This window comes from Solanum tuberosum, unplaced genomic scaffold (assembly GCF_000226075.1).
Source record: "Solanum tuberosum cultivar DM 1-3 516 R44 unplaced genomic scaffold, SolTub_3.0 scf00010, whole genome shotgun sequence".
Lineage (NCBI taxonomy): Eukaryota > Viridiplantae > Streptophyta > Magnoliopsida > Solanales > Solanaceae > Solanum > Solanum tuberosum.
This window is the reverse complement of record NW_006238936.1, coordinates 3,608,499-3,625,505: the sequence shown is the minus strand read 5'-3', so window position 1 is coordinate 3,625,505 and position 17,007 is coordinate 3,608,499. Positions and strand designations below refer to the sequence as shown.

The 17,007-nt window shown below is 36.0% G+C and overlaps 3 protein-coding genes across 5 annotated transcripts; 2 read left to right on the top strand and 1 right to left on the bottom strand.

Annotated features, from left to right (window-relative positions):
• Positions 1-323: 323 nt before the first annotated feature.
• Positions 324-6,186, top strand: LOC102587530 (uncharacterized). 3 transcript variants are annotated; one of them, XM_006339666.2, is made up of 3 exons: positions 324-716; positions 2,805-3,769; positions 5,406-6,186. In XM_006339666.2, the coding sequence occupies exons 2-3, from the start codon at positions 2,832-2,834 to the stop codon at positions 5,878-5,880; spliced, it is 1,413 nt and encodes a 470-aa protein (XP_006339728.1). In that variant the 5' UTR covers positions 324-716; positions 2,805-2,831; the 3' UTR covers positions 5,881-6,186. The 3 variants fall into 3 exon arrangements, with proteins under 3 accessions (XP_006339728.1, XP_006339729.1, XP_015167875.1); XM_006339667.2 differs by having other exon boundaries at positions 324-755; XM_015312389.1 differs by lacking the exon at positions 324-716 and adding an exon at positions 781-1,506.
• A 611-nt stretch (positions 6,187-6,797) lies between these two features.
• Positions 6,798-11,533, top strand: LOC102587205 (fiber protein Fb11). Its single transcript, XM_006339665.2, has 3 exons — positions 6,798-6,941; positions 10,545-10,627; positions 11,253-11,533. The coding sequence occupies exons 1-3, from the start codon at positions 6,863-6,865 to the stop codon at positions 11,286-11,288; spliced, it is 198 nt and encodes a 65-aa protein (XP_006339727.1). The 5' UTR covers positions 6,798-6,862; the 3' UTR covers positions 11,289-11,533.
• Positions 11,534-11,921: 388 nt separating this feature from the next.
• LOC102586864 (uncharacterized protein At4g00950-like) lies at positions 11,922-14,564 on the bottom strand. Its single transcript, XM_006339664.2, has 2 exons — positions 13,834-14,564; positions 11,922-12,216 (listed from the first exon to the last, which is right to left on the bottom strand). Exons 1-2 carry the CDS (start codon positions 14,374-14,376, stop codon positions 12,139-12,141), a joined length of 621 nt encoding a protein of 206 aa, XP_006339726.1. The 5' UTR covers positions 14,377-14,564; the 3' UTR covers positions 11,922-12,138.
• Between the last annotated feature and the right edge of the window lie 2,443 nt (positions 14,565-17,007).

The window sequence follows — 17,007 nt, the reverse complement described above, 5'->3', positions numbered from 1 at the left end:
TCTCTTTATTAGTTCATTTCAAAAAAATTATTTTTGACAATACTTTGCATTTCATCACTTGTAATAGATATTTAAAAGCTTTATCATCACACATATTGTATAAAATATATATTTTCAATTTGTGTGGTTGTATCAAATCAAACTATGTTAAAATCAAGATAGTACTAATACACATTATTAGGTAAAGTATAATTTTACTAGATGTAGACCCAAAAACAACCCGTTATATAATCATTAATATCATACTTTACTTGCCTTTATACACAAATATGGGTTTTCTCTTTGCTTCAAATGTAACTTCTTAAAATATAATTGGTGATAAAACGAGAGCAAACCATGACTTGTAGTTATGTTTAACCACAACTCTTTATCTTAAAGCTACACATAACAAACAAAACAAATTGTGTACATAAGCTAGAAATAGTGTAGTGTGATTTATACAAAAAATTCTAATGACGTCGTTTAGGACAAAAAGCTCATAGAACGACACCGTTTAATGTGCAAACTGTAAACAAAAACCGACAGACAAATGGTGGGATGATACAAGTTGACTGTGAAAAAAAAAAGGGATGCTGAAACTGCTGGCGCTGAGGGGTGGTGGGTCACTTGTTTCTGAAAATTGTGTCCTTTGAACAAAAAAGGAAAAACATTTCGTCCAGATTACAAACCCCTCTTGTATATCCATTTAATTTTCCCCTTATGTCCACTGTTTTGAGGTTAATTTTTTCTCTTGACTTTTCTGTTGATGTTCATAGGTAATTGTTTATTTTAATGAACATGTTTGAGTTTTCAAGTTTTTGGTGATTTTCTTGGTATTATTAAATTATTTTCTTGACTTTTTTTACTTCTTTTTTTGCTATCTTCCATGTTTGTAAGGAGTGGAGGTTTGGGGTGGAGTAAAAATCTCAGCTTTATCAGTATATGCTGCTGCTGATGATGATGATGAGTGTGTAAGGATTTATATGGGTTTGGGGAATCAAGATTGCTTATAAAAATTTGATCTTTGTGGTTCTTGATTATGCAAGCTTAGTTTAGTTCTTTGTGAATGAATTGTGATAGAGAGAAATCTGTAGTTTTCTCTGATATCTACTAGTGTGAGTTATTTTAATGGGGGCAAATTTTGGATTTAATCTTTGCTAACTTGGTGGTGTTGACTGTGCATGTGATGGTGTAAAATTCTCTTTTTTGGTGTGTTTACTATGCTAAGACTGGTAAACTATTTCCAGGGGAGATTCCCTGGAGTAGGACTTTTAATAAGTAAGTTGTGGTTGGATTATTTTTTTTTTGAAGGACGAAAAAAAAAAAGATTCTTCCCGAATATTCAGAACTGGAGTTTGGGGTAAATTTGGGATCTGTTTTCAAACATCTTGAATGGTACTTTAGGCCTTGTAGTCGGGTTCTTTTGGTTCTGTTTTGAGGATTTTTTGGTGTGTGAGGGGGGCTTGGCTCTCTTCAAAAACCACTGGATTTTATAATATTTGGTGGCAGATTTAGACTGTTGTAGTGGTGAGATTACCTACTTAATGCATGCACAAATTTACCATTGTATCTTTTTGGCTGTCTTTCGGCAACTATTTTCATTGTTATTTCTCTGTTCCAGAATATGTTCTGTAGAAAAGATAGGAATATAACAGGCAGTAGATTCTTCATTCACCTGAGTTTGTTGATTGAATTTATTCTCATTTTGTACATATTATCATCTGGAGAGCTTGAGATACAAAGCACTTTTTTAAATCTGAAATGAGAGCTTCACATGTTTTTTTACCCTCCCTAGGAGCTCTCACCCCTATTTGCTCCCTTGGTGACTCGAACTTGCAACCTTCGGGTTGGAAGTGAGGGGTGCTTACCATCCGAGCAACTCCCTCTCGTCAGAGCTTCACATGTTACTTTCTTCTTTGCGTATTTTTAGTTTAAGTGGCATAGGAGTACTTTTTAACCAAAAGATTTAGTTTGTGGGGGTAAAAGATGAATTGGGATTGGATCATTGCAAGAGGAGATGGTCAGATGTGATAGAAAGGTTCTTGCCTTTGTCCAAGGGGAGTCATTGACACCCCTTAGTCTTCGGTACTTCTTTATATGTTGAATCCCCTTATAGAAAATCTCAACCCCACCATTGCTTGTCATCATGCATTTTCATCCCCCCGCCCCCCTCTTTAATGGACTAGTTTCTATGCTGAGTTTTGTTCCTGCAAATCAGGTTTCATCTGGAGAGCTTGAGATACAAAGCACTTTTTTAAATCTGAAATGAGAGCTTCACATGTTTTTTTACCCTCCCTAGGAGCTCTCACCCCTATTTGCTCCCTTGGTGACTCGAACTTGCAACCTTCGGGTTGGAAGTGAGGGGTGCTTACCATCCGAGCAACTCCCTCTCGTCAGAGCTTCACATGTTACTTTCTTCTTTGCGTATTTTTAGTTTAAGTGGCATAGGAGTACTTTTTAACCAAAAGATTTAGTTTGTGGGGGTAAAAGATGAATTGGGATTGGATCATTGCAAGAGGAGATGGTCAGATGTGATAGAAAGGTTCTTGCCTTTGTCCAAGGGGAGTCATTGACACCCCTTAGTCTTCGGTACTTCTTTATATGTTGAATCCCCTTATAGAAAATCTCAACCCCACCATTGCTTGTCATCATGCATTTTCATCCCCCCGCCCCCCTCTTTAATGGACTAGTTTCTATGCTGAGTTTTGTTCCTGCAAATCAGGTTTCATCTATTTGTCGAATACTGTTCATATTTCTATGTTTGTCCTCAAGAGTGATGCATGAATCTTGATGAACTCAGTGTCTGGTGGATTTTTCTGTGACAGCAAAATGTGCAGAAGAATGAGCTAGTAATGGCTGTGGCAGAAGCAAGAACCGCTTGGCAAAGAGCAGTTAATCGATGTTTGGTCCAGGAAGATGCCAAACGAGCTCCAAAGTTGGCATGCTGCTCATCAGCATCACCCTCATCAAAGCAGGTTGATGCTGGACCTGCAAATGGTGCTGATGCACAAAATCCTTCTGGCACATACTTCCTGCCTTTTGACAGGAACTCTTCATATTGTGATTTATCCCCTAATTCAAGATGGTGGTTGCATCTTCAACCTAATTATGGGTATCAAAAAGGCTTAGTGAGTGAACTGGTAGACTCTATTGAAGCAGAGATGGAGAATATTGGACCAGTTTTAGATTCAATCCCTAAATATAACAAGTTGTGTGATCAGAATGAAGCAGATAGTATTTGTGTGGATAAATTTACTGTAGGTGGATCTCTAGATTCTCAGGTTACAAGATCTGCAAGCTATGTAAACAATGACTTGGGAGTTGGAAGCAAAGAACTGACAGATGTGTTTACTGAGATTTCCAAGGATAGTCCTAACCTCGAGGACACAGGGTATCCCAATAAAGCAAGTAAGAAAGGTCTGGTTGATCTCACAGTCGGAAAGCAGATAGATGAGCTTCCATTTGATACAGAATATCCCTGGATTGGTGTTGAGAAAACAGAACCATGGTGGCGAACTGCAGACACAGAGGAACTTGCTTTATTGGTTGCACAGAGATCACATGATTTTATGGAGAATTGTGATCTTCCCCAGCCTCAGAACAATTTTGTTAAACAAGACCGCGACGTGGATGTTGACAGTAAGATTTATGCTTCTTCTACGGGTCCGAAAGCTGGAAGTATGCACCAGCAGAATACGAATATTTATAAACGTGGCAATCTTTCTTTTGAACGCCCGTCACAGTTAGATGCTGAAGGGAAGTTGCAGCTTCACACTTGCAAGTCATCAAGGTATTGTGTAGGACTAGCTTCCGTCACTGCTTAATGTACTATATATCATTCTTATACTCACAATTATTCTACCAATATGGAAAAAAGCTCTACTGCACATACATACAATTACTAGCATCTATATATATGAGGCTGAGTGATTGAACTTTGTGGTCCATATCTGCGTCTCTAGCATTCTTCTCGGCTTAGAATGTAATTTGATGTTAGTGTACATATGCTTATCTTGATAGGTTAGACTTCCATGCAGGGTTTTCTTTGCACTTGGTTGACAAAACTGCCCTTTTTCCATGTTGAATTGCACAACTTATATGAAATGGATCGCACCTATAGTGAAAAAAATACAAGATTACAATTGAAAATAAAAATGAAGAAATAAATCTCTTCAGGCTGAGGCGCGGATATCTCGCTCTCTTTAAGGAGATTCAAGTCCACTGCAGCAAATGTTCTTCACTGGTCCAGCAGTAGTCCTCTTGACTTGTCCCCTCCAGGATACAACAGCCTTCACAAAGTATAACTCAACAACTCTGGATAAGAGTTGAGTCCAAAGCTCCACAAAAAAGAACACCTCCCTTCAACTAATAAGAACTCTCTTTTTGACAAACCTTATGCACTCTATATTTTCTCTTGTATGTTGTGTGTGACAAACCAAATGAAAACCACCACTATTTATACTAGAAGAAGTCTTCCTAGCAATGAATAGGAAGATAAATTGTGTAGTAAATAGTGAAGATAATAGCCTTAGGAGTTACATATGTTACAAGGTATAATGGAGGAATTATGAGTGACAATCAAATAGACACTAATGCCATCAACGGCATTTTGCATCTGTTGCAAAACTGAAGTGCATATGGCAATAACTCCTAATGGAGTAATGCAGCAGTTAGCCACTCCAACAGCAACAAAGTAATTGCCATAACTCCCAAACATATAACAGCAAAAGAAAGTCAACCAATGCATATTCTAATGCAATAATGAATAGAGGAAGTAACGACTCTGAGGCAACGGTCACTATGGCAATGCTATGCAACATTTTTGTAATATTAAAATTCCCCAACACTAACATGATTTCATAGTTGTTTTATCTTGCTTGGCCGGTTTGGGTCAAAGTGCAGTCATTTAGAGGAACTGGGTCTTAATCTATGAACTCAATTGCAAAACCTAGTAGCATGTGTTTTCACTTTCAGGTTCGATAACTCAAGAAAACAATGATATATTTTTATTTATGTAAGTGTGTTATTTTCTTATGCTGTCATTGATAACTGTCTCATACATCAAATGCAATGAACATGAGAACTGTTAATTCTCTTGCATTGCTCTTTTGGTAACTTGACACTTCTCTCCAGATTTTGCAGCTTTTCAGATGTTCATTCGTTCCATGATAGTAATATTGATTTGTTATGTTGTCAATTAGCTGCAATCTGGTGCATGCAACATGTTAGCAGTTTTATGTCATCGGAACAAGTGATCTTTTATGAGATAACAATGTCATCTACTCCTCCAAGTGAATGGCATATACTCTGATAGCCACTTTTCGCGTTTTAACGTTTCTAGATTGATTTCGAGTAGTATTTCTTTAGTGTGTCTATACTCTATAGAGCATGTTTGAGGTGCTTAAGAACTTTTTACTTGTACATAGTTTGAAGAACAGTGACACCCCTAGCCAAAAGGTTGTGCCTGAAATGAACACATCTGGAGATGATGAAAGCAAGGCCCAACTACTAAAAGCACTTCGTCATTCTCAAACGCGTGCTAGGGAAGCTGAGAATGCGGCAAAGCAAGCCTTTGCGGAGAAGGAGCACGTTGTTCAGCTGGTCTTTAGACAAGCATCACAACTTTTTGCCTACAAGCAATGGTTCCAGCTACTGCAACTAGAGAACTTCTACTTCCAGATTAAAAACAACAAAAAACAGCCAATATCGGCCATGTTACCAAGGGTGCCCCAGAAAACTAAGAGACCGCAGAAGAAGTCTGCTAGGATGAAACGAGCCAAATGTGGCTGTCCCAAGTATGACTTGAGCAGATATGCAGTTGTTTTTGCATTAGGTTTGGGTCTTGTTGGTGCAGGTTTGCTTCTTGGGTGGACAGTCGGGTGGATGGTACCGACGTTCTGAGCTGTGTAGATTGTATCCAATTTTCCTGTTAATAGTAGTTTTGTAAAGATTGGTTTTACAGGGGAGTTGACTGGGTGGTTGTCTATGTATGTTAGTTGTATGATGATCATTTCTCCATTTACTTTGGTCTCAGCTTTTAGTACTTGAATTGAAATTAAATACTGAGCTTTCCCTCAGTTTGTACTTGAAGACAAGCAAGCATGTATATATTTTAGGCAGAATCGTGTTTTTTCCTCACCAAAATTATGGTTTCTATAGACTCTTTTGTATTGTCATGATTAATGGATTTCTTAGAGTTGTTGATTATTACTATTATTTTTAAAAAGTTTAATTGTGTTATATTGTGAATGAGATTAATGGTTTGATTAGTACACAAATTCTGATATATTGTTATTAAGATTTTCTTTTTCAACCTGGATTTCCAACTATGCAAACGAAGTGTTATTTTATGCTAATTTACATCTAATGTGGAGTACTTTAGTGGACATATCTGCTCCACTTGACTAACATATTTTTGTGCCAAAAAACAAACCTAGGGTATAATTACTCAAGTAAAAATAGTATTAAGGGATTCTTATTTTTACATCGGGGTATGCGTATTTGTGTGCGAGATTGGGAGAGAGGAAGAGGCAAGCTACCAATATCAGCTGCAAGTCAATCTCAATTTCAATTATCTACCTATTCACCTTTCTCCCCTATCTCGCTTGCCTCTCGATTTTCTAAAATTATTGCTATGAATTGTAATTAGACAAACTACTAATTAATTATGGTCCAAACTATAGTTATTTATTAAAAAAAAAATCCTCTTATTCTTTGTATTCTATAACCAAGTACAAATACATGGGCCTGGGATCAACGTTATGGGCCGGGTCTCTTCAAAATAACCGACCCGCTAAATTCGTAGCTTACACAGCACAGCAGCCAACATCTTCAGACTTTTCTGGGTGATAGGAAATTTACGGGAAGAAGAAGAAGAAAAGAAATGGCTGTAATGGGGAAGTTGAGAATGTTCGTGGTTCAGGAACCAGTCGTAGCTGCCTCTTGTCTCATCGCTGGATTCGGTGATTCTCTCTCTATCTTTACGCTATCACCAAATCTACGATTTTATTAAAAATAAGTTGTTGTTTTTTCATTTGTGACAATTGAATTTTACACATAAATTCAGAATTTTTGAACTGTATATGGGTGGGAATCGGCGTCGATGGACCTATTGTGGTTGAATCTATGAAATCTGATGTTTTCAAAGTTCATATTTTTCTAACAAAACCCTGCAAATCGGCAGCTAGGACTTATATTTTTTTGGTCCATATAATGATTATTTCGATACCAGCTTCTCTGAATGTACTAATGCTTGATTGCTAACTCCCTATAAATTTATGTGATCACTGATTCAGCAATCCTCAATTGGGGTATTGTAATTTTTCATGGGCAATATTTTTATTTTATTTTATTTTATATAATTGAGGTTACAATTAGCTCTTCATAACATATATAGTGGACCTTTAATGTAGTGATTGGTCTCAGTATGTAGAGGATCTCTTTTGGAGGTATATAGAGGTTTTCGGAGATTTATAACATTGTGATTAATGGGATAATGTGCTCGTTGAGTACACAGTTTCTTGTGATTTTTTTTGAGACAGGGTAACTCTATATTCACAAAAAACTCATCATCCAAGAAATGATGAGGAAGAATCTTACACCCACCAAAAGTATGGGAAATCCTCTTAAAGGACTGCAAAAGTAGAACTTTGCAAGTTACCTATGAAGTCGACTAGTGCTACTATATCCCCCAACTCTTGTTTACATAAAAAATACAACAAACTAAGACTCTGACTCTTTATCTTCTGAATGTTGCTACTCTTGCCTTCAAAACATCTGGTATTCCGTTCCTTCCATAGTGTCCACCAGATTCATGCTGGAATGGTCATCCACCAGTTTTCCTTTGACCCTCTACTACCGATCCAACTGTTAAGCAGCTCCATAGTGAACTTTGGCATCACCCAACTGACCCCAAGAATACTGAGGAACATGCACCACAACTTTGTGGCTGTTTTACAATGAAGGAACAGATGAAAGTTGCTCTCTGCGTCTTGATCACACATAAAACATCTTGAACAGATGTGCATTCTTTTTCCTTGTAGGACTTCATGAGTTAGACATGCTCTCCTAATTGTCAACCATACGAAACAAGAGACTTTCAGGGGACTTGTGACCTTCCAGATTTGCTTCCAAGGCCAGAAGCCCGTTGTGGATTGATTGTTATTCTTCTTCCAATAGCAAGATTTAACTGTAAAAACCCCTTTGTTGTGAAGCAACCAAATAGGTTTGTCAGCTCCATTAAGTATCCTAGGAAACGTACTCAACAATTGAAGGAATCTTGCAATCTCTGTAACTTCCCAAATTCCATCCTTGGGGACTCCAAACCTGTGACACTGAAGCATCTTTTTGTGAACTTAAGACATATAGCTGAGGAAACAACAGTGTTCAGGGAAGCGTGAAGCGGAAAAAAGCGATAAGGCCCCGATTCACGCTTTAAGTGATGAAGCGCTCGCTTAAAGCGATGAAGCACTCACATACTCATTCTAGTCTGTGAAGCGTAGAAGGCTCGCATCGGTTCGCTTCATCGCTTTAAGTGATGAAGCGCTCGCTTTCCTGAACACTGGGAAACAAAGTTCTCAAATTGTTTTCCCCTATCCAGAGTTCATTCCAAAAATCTATTCTTACTCCATCACCTATAGAATTGTGGCCACAACCTTCTGATGGACTTCCAAACACAACAACCAAAAGTACCCAAAACCTCTTCAGTAGACCATTGGTTTAGTAAACCATATTTCTCAGCGATAAATCTTCTCCAAAGAGCCCTGTCATCTGTGCAGAATCTCCAGAGCCACTTCTGCATTAATGACTCATTCTGGATATTAAGGTTTTTGATCCCTAACCCCCCCCTGATTCTTGTTGAGTGTGAGGGTATCCCATTTAACCAGATTGTACCCTCTTTTTTCCTTACTGCCTTGTCACAAGAAGGATCTCCTTAACCTGTTAATCTTCTTCTCTATACTCTTGGGAATTGGGAACAAGCTCATCATATAAATAGGGAGGGCATCCATTACAGATTTGATGAGTGTCAGCCTACAAGTTTTCCTCATTGTGAACTCTAAGTATCAAGTTCGTCTTTTGTGAGTGAATCTGCTTATTCATCTGTTGAGCTGTAGGTTTTTGGTTAGCAGTGGCCAGTGGGTCAATTAGAATTTGTAGTGGCAGCTGATTTGCCTCTTTATCTAATTGAAAGAATATAAAAGGTTTTGGCCTAACTCTTATTCTGATAGTGGGGAATATACAGCAAAATAAGTAGATAATTGAGAAGAATAACCTCCACATATTGTCACAAGTATGATTTCTACAAAAGGATAACCTGCATCAAGTTGATCTGTTGCCCAAACAGGAATCTGCTACCAGATGACTCCTTATTCTTGCATTTTACACACGTGAGCGCGCATATGACATATATATTTGTATGTCTCACTGTAATAGAGCATGCAAGCTCTCTTTTGTACTTGTTATCTTTCCTATATCTTCATCTTATTGATGCCATCGATATCACTTCCCAAAAAAAGATGTCTCTATTTATGTATGGACGTCTTTATGACTTTTCCATAGGAGTGAGTAAAGGATGGGAGCCCAGAATCTGTGAGCTGACTGTAGAGGGTGGGTTCCTCTTATTGCTTTTCATGCTTAGACCAGCCTAATTCCTGAATGCAAAAGCTATATCTGAGGCATATGCAATAAAACCTAGTATGCATCTTAGACTCTTAGTGTTATTTTCCTGCTGCATTTTGACAGAGGTGACAAAGTGAAACCTAAAGAAGAGTGTACATTTTCTTTCTTTTTGCATTAAGTATGTTCTCATCTGCATATCAAGCAGAGAAATCCACAGTATAGGAATAATAGATCTGGATGTCCTTTACTAAAATGGAATGATGGTAGAGCAGTGGTTATCAACCTCAGCTTCTTCACATGTCTATCTGCATTCATCAAATTATATTTAGTTTAAGATTTTAAAAGCTGATCTTTTTCAGATTTTTATTTTGATCTAATAGAGGGATTTCAATAAGTGAGATATCTGATTTAAAACTATAATCTACTAATGGACATATTCATCTATCCCACTGGTTTTTGAAACCAGTAATTTAGTAACAGGAATTTGGAGAAGCCTGTCTCTGCAACTGTCTAGCCATTGATCGATCATGCAAGTAAGATTCACTGACAACTCTGTGTTTTGTCCCTTATGTGCTTCCAGAGAGGCCTTTACTGCCTGTTAGTCATACACATGGGTGTTGTCTGTTATTGCTTCTCAGGAACCCTTAGTAGATTAGTTTCCTGTATGGCACAAGCCAATTAGCTCAGCCTTACTGAGAAACCCTCTTGCAAAAGAAATGTGTGTTAGTAGCTCAGGAGAAGATTACCTTGGTTAATGACTTGGTGATTCTTATTACCAACTCAAGAAGTTGGAGTCTGTGCATCGTATAATGATGACCATTCAATTACCTACTGAAGTAGTACATTTTGTATACTGTTTTTTGAGAGGACACGTAATGACCTTCTATTCCTATCTGCCTTTCTCTTCGATTGAAAATCAGTTTGTCTTATATTGCTTGCAATTTCAGGCCTCTTCCTTCCTGCGGTTGTAAGGCCTATTCTGGACTCTTTTGAATCATCCAAGCAAGTTCCGGCACCTCCTTTAAGCGATGTGAGTAATTGTCCATCTTTGTTTTATGTTCTTTCTGGTTTATGCAACTGTGTTTTTCCCTCTTATTAGTCATATTCCTCATCATGTGTAGATATGTTTATTAGTTTGTTTGATCTTTGCTTATGCATAAAGGCTGTATTCTTTTGGGGATACGCATAAATTGTCCCTTTACAATATGCTAGTTCACATTCTTGTGTATACTATATAGGATATTCAATGTCGTCCATTTTTACTTATCTTTTATTGTAGGTGAAATGCTTTGACTCAGATTGTACGAGTGTTATAGCATCATATTGTGCCAACTTAACTGATGATTTTTGTTACAAGTGCTAAGTTGAGATTTGAATTGCAAATTAGGAGATTTAGCCTCTTGTTTTTCGGATCAACCAACATCCATATATTCACGTTGTCTCAATTTTTCCTACTGATTGCCAGATATCTCTTTAAGGTTAATATCATAGAGCTCCAGAATTTGGCTGCATGTGGCATTCCAAAGACTCTAAACTAGTTTCTGAACTGAAATGCTTTCAAACTGCTCATAAGTTGTTCATGTCGTACGGCTATGAGATCTTCAGATGATTTTCGTTCTCTTCTTCAATTAAACATAGTTTGCTACTTTGTGCAGGTGGTTGCGGGCATGACTGGTAAAAAACAAGAATAATAAGATACTTGTGAGGTTTTAGTTTGAACCAGCTCCTTGTAGGCTTATTCCATTACTCTTGTTTCATCCTGATCAGAAATGAAAATAAGGTCTTTTTTGGTGGATACTTTAAATGTTTTGTGCAAGGGGGGAGACCCTCCTCATTTGTAAGCACTTGACAAGAGCCAGTGCTACTTGGATTCAAATACCGAATTGTGTTCAGTTATAACCTAATTAAATGCATCTGAAGCTTATCATGGTTTTAATTTGTCTCTGTTTGAATTGCTTGTTAGTTAGTTCTCTCAAGAATTTTGTTCATCTGAGCGCTTTCCTCTTTTGATTTTAGCAACCCAGTATAAAACTGAAGTAAACCCGAAATGATCACATGCTACTAATGTAGATGACTGTTGGTGGGTTAAGTCTTCACTGTCTGAAGTATACCCATACTATCATATGCGTTTTTCTTTATTTGTCACGATGGAAACTCATTTTTTTATGTTGGTTAGACTTGGAAGTATTTACCAAAGTATATCTGTTGGTTGGAAAATCAAAAAAAAAACCCAGGTCGGAGGTGGCGTGGGGTATTTCTCGTGTAGCTATGCCATCGGCATGACCAAAATGCAAACCATAAATATTTACCTGATGATGCAAGGATAAAGAAATGGAAATGTAATCTAGAAAATGATCTCACAATATTTACAATAGGTTCTGGTGAAATTCAAGGCTAATGATAGTAGATTGCTACATTCAAGCCAGGAGACATGGTACATTTGTTTCTATATTTCCTGTGTATTTAACCAGGAGTACTTAAATGACTAGAGAAAGTAACATAAAATCTTCACTTCATACACATAACAGCTATTGTTGAAACTTAGTCAATAAGCGCTTCTTTCTTTGATTTTTTGCTCTTCCATGGTATTACCTGCTTGAAACCCTCGTATATTGTTGCCTGCAAGATTTCATACTTGAGTTTAGTAACGCTGATGGGAAATAGAAGAGGACACAAAATTCTACTTATGCAGGCCAAACAATAATGCGGATGATAGGTTTGTAATTTATTATGAATATGAACCTCGAATATTCTACTGGATACTTGTTAGTATTTCATATTCTATCAGTACATGTATTTACTAATTGTGCCTACCAAAACTAAAGAACTCACCCACTTATTTATTGTCCGAGTATAAAGTCTGATCTCTCATAATGTTCACCAACTTTATTAATTGCTAAGACACATCCTTTAATTTCGATTGAGAAATGTTGGGATGGGAATGTTGAATGTTGATAAATGATAATGATAGCAGAGCAAGAAAAACTGCAATGGTGAAAAGTCTACACATTTCCCAATCCATTACTAAAACAGGTACTCCAATCAGCCAGCCAGCCCATATCCTTAAGTCCCTTTTTCCCATTAACTGCGATGACATTGGGCGCCGTATAACTTGGGGAATCACCTACCTACCTGCCAATTCAACCCCATCTATTATCTTTGTTTGAACAAAGATAATTGGGTACACCACTAATGGATAGATGTAGCTGCTTTTTCCTTAATCAAAAATCTTGAGTTCGAGTCTTAGATATGAAAAAATTATTAGTAGGAGCACTTTCATTTAAATGAGGCCTTATGCAGAGCGAATTTGGTAAAACAACGGATAGAAAAGAAAACAGATACTAATTGCTAACAGCTATATTTGTGTGTTTGTGTAATACCTACCCTCTTGCCTAAAAGTGAAGTTAACTAGGCCCCTTCTCTAACCCCACTGCCGTCTTCTTCAACATCATCACCTGCCCCAATTATTAAGCTTTCTCATTACTCTATCTTTTTTGTTTTCATTCTCATATTAGTCCATCATTACCAAAAGGTATTTTTAATTAATAATTCTTGTGAATTCAGTCATCAATTCTTCAAATTTTATTTTAATAACAAAATGTTTGAAACTAAGTTGCTAAAAGTCACAATATCTGATAACAATTAGTATTTTTTTAGAAATGATTGATAATTTGATAGTCAAAGAACAAACTATTGATCCTTTAAAGAGGTGGGATAGGACGGCCAACCTATAGGATCTAGCTTAGAGGCTAGAGCGCATGAAATTTATCACTATATTGCAAGTCTATTAAGATAGCAGTGTGTTAAAAGGAAGTTTGTAGTTATGAGAGGGATGAAGCGTTGCAAGTAGTTATTTCATCTGAATCCAGTATTTTTTTGATGCAGAAAATAATTTTATGTATAAACTTATTACTATAACTATAAAAATCATAGATTTGAACCATAAAATAGGTTCAATTCTAAAATCTTATGGGATTGTTCGGTATGGGGATGAGATAGATAAAATTACTCCACCATGTATACGTGATAACTTGTCACGGGACTAACTAATACTATACCCACTGCATTTTATCTCGGAATTATTATCTCTAAGGATTAGGGCAGAGTATGAATCAAGCTTTAAAAAGAACTGTTTGACATGATATAAGACGGGGAAAAAAAACAGTACTACTAATAATAGAAAGATTCACTAATGAATTAGTAAATTGATTAGTGAAGTTGTTAATTAAGACTTACCCAAATGTGAGTCTTAGCCTGTGAGAGACCTGAAAAGCTTCCACTTCTTTTAAGTGTTGCCATTTTCATAGTGCATTCATCATTCAAACTAACACAATCTGTTAAATCGGTACCAAATTTTCCTTTACCACCATTATTACGACGCCACCAGCTTTTACTTTCCACTTTCTTCTTGCCAACAACAAACGCACTAAGTTGCCCTGTTTCAGAACTAGCAGTACTATCAAAAGACCCTTGTCGACGTCGATCCCTCAAGAACCTAAAAGATGAAAACTTAGGCTTGCTAGTAATATAAGGCCCATCAAAAACAGTTGTAGGAGAAGAACTTTTGGTTAATTCCATGTAAAGCCTAGGAGGTGGCTCTAAGCATATGGAATTTGGTAAAGGGATAAGGTCAGTACAAGGACGAGGCTTTCCAGGTTCTTCTTCCCAAGAAAATGGAATTGAAGCTAAAGTATGAAGAGGAGTTAACATCCCTAAATCTTCTTGTGAATTTACTGAAAACAGAGGAAGTTTTAGTATTGAACTTGTTTCTGTACCCATGGTGCTCTGTTTTTTGTTGGTACAGAGGAGAGTAATGGGTAATGCTTTATGTACAGGGAAAAACAGCAAATGACTATAAATAATGCATTTGCTAGCACGTTCTTGACTTTGGATTTTTTGATGCTCTATTAATTGACTCTTTACTTGTTAGCTGCCTAACATGATGGGAATAACTTTTGCTTTTCTTCTTTGTGTTCATTAGTTAGCGTAAATGCAAAGGTTAATCAACTACTTTTAACACTGCAATTATTTTGTTTATAGTAGCTTGATATGACATAAAATTTAACTAAAGAGTTGTGTTAAAGTTAAATATAGACAAATAAATATGGCTATAAAACTCTTAAACACGGTATAACATTTGTATATCTATAAAAAAAAAAATTAATTTATCTTCCTTTCACATTTATATCCTCTAATTTTAAGTATGTGCAACTAAATACTTAAATTTGTATAAAGCTGAATAAATAGACACACACATTCTACTTGGCATCTTACATGACAATTAGTGTCCTACGTGTATTATGTCATATAGAACTCATGTGTTTACTTGTTCAGTTTTATGCAAGTTTAAGTGTGCTTGCTTGTGTACATTCAAAATTGAAGGATATAAATGTGAAACAAGACAAGTTAAAGGACACATTAATGTATTACGACTAAAAAATATGCCATACTAGTGTATAGACATGTGTATAGATTTGAAGAAAATCGAAGGGTTGAAAAGAAAACCAAATTTTTTTGACTAAGATAATTTGCTAAATTATTGATAGTGGATTGACTATATGAATGGTTATGATTACTTCTGTAAAGATAGTAACAGACTATGCCTATACAAAGTCTTAGATTGACATTATTTGGTAAAATATTTAATGTTGTTTGGACAATAGTTATACTCCCTCCGTTTCACAAAGAATGGTCTAATTTGATTTGACACAAAGTTTAAGTAAATAAAGAAAACTTTTGAATCTTGTGGTCTTAAATTAAAGTTATGTCAAATGTACAAAATTAGAGGAGATCATTATTTTTGAAACGGAGAAAGTAATTAATAAGATGGAGAAGTATTTGTTCTCTTTTAAATCTAAGTTTTTATTTTATATGAGAATTTAGAGTATGTTTGGGACTTTAGGATGAAGGATAGCATTGGATTCTAAAGCATAATAGGAAATGTCAGCTCTTTTTCAGAGATAGATTGGATTTTTTTGCTTGAATTTTACCCAAAAAATGTCTCATTCAATCCCACGCATATGTCAAAACTTTTGTACATTTTTATGTGCAGAAAACAGTAATTAAATTTCTGTCTCTGTTGAATCTGCAAATGGCTTGTCTATTCTAGATGATGCTTTTATTTTCCCAATCGAATCTAGTATCCTGATTTTATACAAAATTGTTTAATTTTGTCATTAATCATATTATGATGTAAGTCACCCTTATACTCTCTTGACTCACTTTTACTTGTCAGGTTTTTCAGCGATAATGTTCGGATCATATATTTTAGATTTCATCAGTGTCACTCCATGCCTGACCTGATCATTGGGACTCCTTGTGAGGACACACCCCCTCTCTCGAAGTTACTAAGCTATATTTTATTCAACTCATGAGTAAATATTTTATATTAGCCTGATGTGTGACAATTCTAGTAAAAGAGGAGGAATATTGGTATTGGTACACAAAACTACAAAAGTTACAAAAATTCTAGAAATCAAAGGTGGCAATGAAGAAAGGTGAGAATGTAAAAAAGGGCAAATGATTCAGCAATAAAAATTTCAATTTTAGACTTCTACCCTTAGAAAAAGAAACTCAGACTTTTTAGAAAAAAGAGAAAAGGAAAGAAAAAGTTGGGTCTTTCCTACATCATTTTCAAATTAAAGAAAGAAAAAAGAGACAACCAAAAATAAAGAATACTAATACTAGTCATTAAAGAGAAACAAACTAAAGATAGGAGTATATTTTTTTGGGCACCTTTACCTTTGGCCTCCTCCTTTGACTTTGATTTGTCTTGTTCTTTTCCTCAATTAAATCCTTATCACTTAAAAATAAATAACATTTAATCCAACTTTTTTAGAAAAAAAACTAATCGTAAATCTATAGAAAAACAAAGAGGCAGTGGCAAATGTTATAGCACTAATATACAAATTGTCCACCACTTATATCAAACGGTGGTAGAAATAAAAAGTGTGACCAACAAGATTGTGGTAGGATCGGTAGAAATTAAAATTACTTTATTCTTAAATAAAAAAATTGAGTTTTAGCATTGGGTATAAAAATAATCATGTCATAGAACACTCACTCTTAAATTAACTCAATGTATGTGTGGATCTATTAGGACCACCTTATATGAATATCGAACAGTGAGGGGAAAAAAAGTGCATTTTCCTGACCAGCAATTTGCTTTTTGCAGGGGTGAGAGACTGAGAGGTAATGAAAATTGCTCCTTGGATCATCAAAAGTAAAGCTTGATTTGATATATGTTTTGTCTTCTCTGTCCACCAAAATTCCCAAAATAAATTATGATTGATATGTCACATTAGTTAATATTCATTGCCTTCCTGTGAACATGTGGAGCATTAATTAGCCAAACACCCCGTCTATCCAAAATACCAACGTACCTTCTTTCTTAAAATTGCTTCTTCATAA

Bases quoted from the DNA above. Each gene is read 5' to 3' on its own strand.
- LOC102587530 (XM_006339666.2), top strand. From the start codon at position 2,832: ATGGCTGTGGCAGAAGCAAGAACCGCTTGGCAAAGAGCAGTTAATCGA. The intron at 3,770-5,405 runs GTATTGTGTAGG...ACTTGTACATAG, and splicing joins CACACTTGCAAGTCATCAAG to TTTGAAGAACAGTGACACCC.
- LOC102587205 (XM_006339665.2), top strand. From the start codon at position 6,863: ATGGCTGTAATGGGGAAGTTGAGAATGTTCGTGGTTCAGGAACCAGTC. The intron at 6,942-10,544 runs GTGATTCTCTCT...TTGCAATTTCAG, and splicing joins TTGTCTCATCGCTGGATTCG to GCCTCTTCCTTCCTGCGGTT. The intron at 10,628-11,252 runs GTGAGTAATTGT...TACTTTGTGCAG, and splicing joins CGGCACCTCCTTTAAGCGAT to GTGGTTGCGGGCATGACTGG.
- LOC102586864 (XM_006339664.2), bottom strand. From the start codon at position 14,376: ATGGGTACAGAAACAAGTTCAATACTAAAACTTCCTCTGTTTTCAGTA. The intron at 12,217-13,833 runs GTAAGTCTTAAT...GAAATCTTGCAG, and splicing joins AGGCTAAGACTCACATTTGG to GCAACAATATACGAGGGTTT.